At 66.4% G+C, this 5,278-nt stretch overlaps 1 protein-coding gene across 1 annotated transcript; it reads right to left on the bottom strand.

Annotated features, from left to right (window-relative positions):
- Positions 1–716: 716 nt before the first annotated feature.
- Positions 717–2,154, bottom strand: CHLNCDRAFT_139520 (hypothetical protein; the record flags this gene model as incomplete). The annotated part of the gene is made up of 2 exons (XM_005844037.1): positions 717–1,849; positions 2,121–2,154. 2 exons carry the CDS (start codon positions 2,152–2,154, stop codon positions 717–719), a joined length of 1,167 nt encoding a protein of 388 aa, XP_005844099.1.
- Between the last annotated feature and the right edge of the window lie 3,124 nt (positions 2,155–5,278).

Raw genomic sequence — 5,278 nt, forward strand, 5'->3', positions numbered from 1 at the left:
TTCCGCACTGCCGTTTGGCCAGCCCATGCTCCCGTACCGTTGCGTTTCTCCCCAATGCGCCATGCCACTTTGCCAGTCATACACACGTTTCGATGCGTGCCCTGTCAGCTGCTTGCGTTGCATGTCGCCTTGCTCCACCCCTGTTTTATTGCTTTCTCTGCTTTCGCCCGGTTCCCGTCCCGTTTCGGCGGGGAGTCTATGTTGCAAGCTAGTTCTTGCTTTACCAGACTTTAAGCCCACACAAGCAAGCCAGCACCACCTTGCTGCGGGCGCGGCTGCCGCATTGCAGCAGCTCTGCCAGCTCCGCCTTGCTCTTGGCCCCCTCTGCGCTCTCGCAGTGGCGCGCCAGCGCTGTCAGCCACTCCTGGCCCGCAGCACTGCCCGTGGGTGGCAAGCTGCTCTGCTTGGCGGCTTGCTGGCTGTTCCCCTGCGCCTCTGATTGGCGGCCATGCAGCCCCTGGGAGCTGCCAAACTCGTCCCACACAGCCAGGGCAGGCGCTGCCTGGGCTGCTTTGAACGAGGAAGCGGAGGCCATGCTGCTGCTCCGCCCTCCCCAAGGTACTGACCACAAACAGCGTGCCTAGCAAGCCATGGAAGCGGGTCCAGGCCACCCCAGGCATTGGAATGTGGGCGGGCGGTGGGAGGAAAGCGCACGGCAGCGCAAGTCGCATGACTGCTCTGGTTGAATATGCATCATCTCGATCATTTTAAAGGAATCAGGTCAATGAATACACCATGGCGCTGCCATCATCGCAGCCCGCCACAAAACAAGTCGGCCCCGCATGCAGGGTGCGGACGGCGGAAGCGCTGGCGGCGAGGGCGAAGCGGCGGCTGCCGTCGGCGGCTTCGAGCGCCACCACTGTGCCGTCCCCACAGCCCAACAGCACCGCGCTGGTGCTGCGAGCCTGGGAGTAGGGGAAGTCGGGCAGCTCCTGGCTCCACACCGGCTCCAGGTTGCGCCTTGCCTCCAGCCCCCGCACGGCACGGTCGGCGCCTGCCGTCACCACAAGGTTGGGAGCGCTGGGCGGCCCTGCTGACATGCTGCCCACAGCACCCTTGCCGGCTGGCCCGGCATGCGCGGCCTGCTGTGCCACCTGCCGCCCAGCCCGGAAGTCCCACAGCCTCACGCAGCCGTCCTGCCCCCCGCTCAGCAGCAAGTTCCCGCGGCTGCTGATTTCATCTGCGCTACCCCCGCTAGAGCCGACATGCCACCACGCTAGCGCGGTGCAGTGCTCAGTATGGGCTTGCAGAGGGCCGCCCACTGCCGCCCCAGCCGCCAAATCCCAGCGCAGCAGGGCGCCGTCTCGGTCGCCAGATGCCGCGCAGCCGCCAGCCACCTGGAGCTGCAGGACGGGGGCTCGGTGTCCTGCCAAGACCTGCTGATGCCGCGCCTTGCCACCGCTGCCGCCAGGGCAGCACCATGTGATCAAGCGCTTGTCATAGGAGGCGCTGACAAAGGCGGCGGCAGCACCTGCCGCTGGCACCGGCTCAAGCTGGCTGATGGGGCCTGCATGCCCTTTTATGCGCTGGCAGGCTGCCCCCGCGGCAGGCCACACGCAGATGCTGGCATCCAGGCCGCCAGAAGCAATCCGGCCGCCCGGCAAGTGGCACACCGCCGCCACCCACTCGCGGTGGCCAGCCGTCTTGCCGAGGAGGGTGCGGGCTTTCTTCAGCCGCCGCAGGTCGACTGTGTAACAGGCATGGTCTGCAGAGCCGAAGACTGCCTCGTGGCGCTCCCAGTCCACGCTGGCGCACAGCAGGTTGCGGTCTGCCGACAGCAGGATGCGGGCCGCCTCCGACGGGGCTGCGCCCGCAGCGATGCTTCTGCTGTCTGCCGCGGGCTGGTGCACTGTGTGGGCTGGGAGATGGAGACAGTCCAGCGGCGCCCCTGTACAATTTGGCTGGGCATCTGGCTCATCAGCTGTAGCAGGCGGGCCATCAAAGGCACGCAGGTACTCGTCGTGCTGGCGGTGGGCGGTAGCGGCAGGGTTGGCCGCACTGCTCAGCGGCGGGCGCGCATTTGCGCCTGCAATGCATGTCAGCCAGCGCAATGTCAAGCTGTTGGGCAAGAGTCTCGAGAGCAAGAGGTCTCGGAAGGGGAGCGGCACACACGATCGCACCTGACCGCATCGATTTCAGCCTGGCCAGCGCCATCAAGTCCTCTCTTTCCGGTTGATCAGGAGCTCCAATTGGGCAAGGTCAACCCAATTGTGTACTGCTCGCGGTACCCTCCAGCTGGCGGCATCTGCTGAACAGCCAAGAGTCATTACAACTTGCATTACCCTTGGAAACAAACAGCAATAAAACCGAGCAATTGTGCAGCAGTATGGTCAATAGAGGGGGTCACGAGGCGCGGGAAAGCGCATACATCACGGTGTGGGCGCCAGGTTTGGGTGCGGCAAAAATGAGTGTGTGGGGCGCATCGTGTTGGGATGCCGCATCAGCAGCTGGTGCACTGCTCCTGCTCCAGCGACTGGTCAACGTAGATGGCCTGGGCGTTTTCCTTGCAGTACTTCTTGTCCGGCAAATCTGCCTTGTCGCTGCCATACTCCTGGCCCTCGAAATCCTCGAGGCACTGCACGCTGCACTTGTTGGGCAGCACCCGCTTGGGCATCTCGGGGTCCTCCTTGGCCTCCACGCACACGGGCTTGAAGTCCTTGCTGTCCAGGCACTCCTGGAGGCACTGGGACAGCTGCTCCGAGTTGCCGGCGGCGCCCTCGCTGCCCTGCACCGCCAGATCACCCTCGGCGGGGGCTGGCGCGCCGGCTCGCTCCGGCGCCGGGGTCCCTGCTGGTGCCAGCGTTGGCGGCGACGCTGCCGTGACAGCTGGAGGCGATGCCATGTCGACTTGCTCCTCAGACGGGGAGGGCGCCGCGACGACCAGCTCCTCGCTGGGAGCAGGTTCAGGAGCAGGCTCGCCGACATCCCCACTTGGGTCCGCGGGCGCTGGCACCGGCGCCGAGTCACTGCTGCAGGTGTTGGGGGCCTCGGGATAGCTGCAGCAGGAGCATCGCAGCAATGGTGCAGGCAACGGTCGGCGCCGGCTAGCTGAAACCAGCCGGCATAGAGTGAACAGATGGTGCCAGGTAGGGCAGCACAGGCAAGCACACTGATGCGCCTCCCTACTTTGGAAAGTAGCGGAAGACAATAGCCGTATCGAGGGTGGTGGGGCATGAGCCCTCTGCGGTGCTCCTGCAGCAGCCCGCCAGTGCCGCAGAGTGCCCAGGCCAGGGTGAGCTGTGCAGGTCATGCACGGCTGCCCAAGATCAACAGAAGGGCCTGGCAGGGCTCCACGCATGAATCGGCAGGCCACCGGCATCTCACATTGTGTTGGTGCCCAGGCTGGTGTCCACCAGGCCGTACTCGCACATCACCTTGCTGGTGGCTGCATCACAGCACAGCACACAGAAGGGTGACAAGTGTGGTGTGCACGTACGCCTGCACCCAGCATGCTGGCGCCAGCGGCCCCACGCACAGGTGCCATCAGATTGGATGATGGTTGCTTCCACAGCTGCCAGGTAGGACCCTGGTATAGGTCCGCACTCCCAGGAGGTGTAGCGACCTGCATGGAATGGGGGCATCAGAGTCGATGCCCCTGGCCGATCCGGAGGTGGCGAGCACCTGGCGGCGGGCAGGTAGGCTGCTGGCACGGTGTGCCTTCTCTCACCGATCAGCGTGACCACTCCGCCAGGTCCATTGGTCGACAAAGTGTAGGTGCCGTTGACAACGAAGCCAATGGCTAGCACTGTGGTTGCGGGGTCCTCCTCAGGGTCCATCTCAAACACTGGGCCCTCCACAAACGGCGGCCCACCCTCGTTGCTAAAGTCGGGAAACGTGCCCTGGGCCGCGACACGGCCCAGGGCGCTGACGAACAGCGCCAGCACCAGCACGGGACGCGGGCCGGCCATCCTGTAACGGGCAAGGCAGCCAGGCTTGCTGGAGCAGTGGGGCCCCGGAGGGCTGCCGGAGCCCCATTGGCGGCAGGCGGCGAGGCAGCGGGCGGGTGCCGCTCGCAGGTGCAGGCGCGTTGCGCGCTAGCTCTCTCACCTCGAGCCCTGATTAATCGCGGGAAGGAGGTGGTTTGTGCGGGAAGGTACCCGTGCTGGTCGAAGGGGACACTGCGGACTGGGTGGTGCACGCAGCGCTCCCAGGGCTGGGTGCCTGTCTTCCGGCTTTTATGGATGTGGTGCGACCTAGAATGTGCAGCCAAGGAGACCGACTGGCAAGGCGACGCCCGGTGTTGCAACCAGGCGCTCAGCCGGGCGGGCTGCAACCCGGTGTACCCGTCTCAGAAGACGTGAGGCGTGCGGCGGCTGGTGATCAGGGTCTCCCCGGGCAAAATGGGCACCTGGAAAAGGCTCCAGGTTCGTCGCGTGCTATCGTGCTGCGCCAGCGCTGCTCGAGGGTGCTCAGCCTGTTGCCAGCAGGCTGCCCCACATTGCGGTTGTCGGCGGTCCAGACCGATAGCGCAGGGACCCGGTCCGGTGGTTCCCACTGGTGCTCCGTGAGTCGGGGCTTGAACCGAGAAACCCCCGCCATTGCTGCCTGAAGGCGACCTTCGGCGCCATCCCGGCGATCAGCGTCCACGGTACGGCTCCCGACTGACCCGGCCGACTGCTGGCCGCCGCCACCCGCTGGCTGCCGCCACTTGTGCCCATCCAGCCTCCGCTAGCCAGCCCTGCAGGCCGGGGCAGACCGCGGCGCCATGCCGTCGCTGCTGGAGGCGCTCAAGGGCGTGTTTGGCGGCAGCGAGGAGATCCTGTTCCTCAACGATGTGCTGCGGGTGAGGCGCGGGCGGCCGCTCCTCTCCACCCCCTGCCTGCCTGCCCGCTCCCCGGCCCGCCCACCCGCTCGCCTGCCCCGCTGCGCGCAGCAATACCGCGAGATCAGAAAGGTGTACCACTACGATTACTGCGACGAGGACAAGGCGGCGTTGCAGGCGTGCGCCACAGACCTGCGCCCCTTCTCCTACTCCTTCCTGCCCGCCACGGGAGTGTACTGGGGCCTGGGCAAGATGGTGCGCAACCCCAGGTGAGGGGCGGCGGGCGCGGCAGGGGGACGGGCAGCGCAGCAGCGGGGATGGCGCAGAAAGGCGGCACCCTCTGCGTGCATTCCCACGCTTCGGTACCCCCCCGCCTGGCTGGCGCGCGCAGCCAGCTGGGCGGCGTGACGCGCGCCGGCCTGGTGCTGGTGCGCCTGGTGGCGGCGGCGGAGGTGCTTCGCCTGGGCTACCTGGTGGGCAGCTACAAGCAGGGCATCGACTGCACGCAGCGCCTGT

The sequence above is a fragment of the Chlorella variabilis genome (assembly GCF_000147415.1).
Source record: "Chlorella variabilis unplaced genomic scaffold CHLNCscaffold_25, whole genome shotgun sequence".
NCBI classification, from domain to species: domain Eukaryota; kingdom Viridiplantae; phylum Chlorophyta; class Trebouxiophyceae; order Chlorellales; family Chlorellaceae; genus Chlorella; species Chlorella variabilis.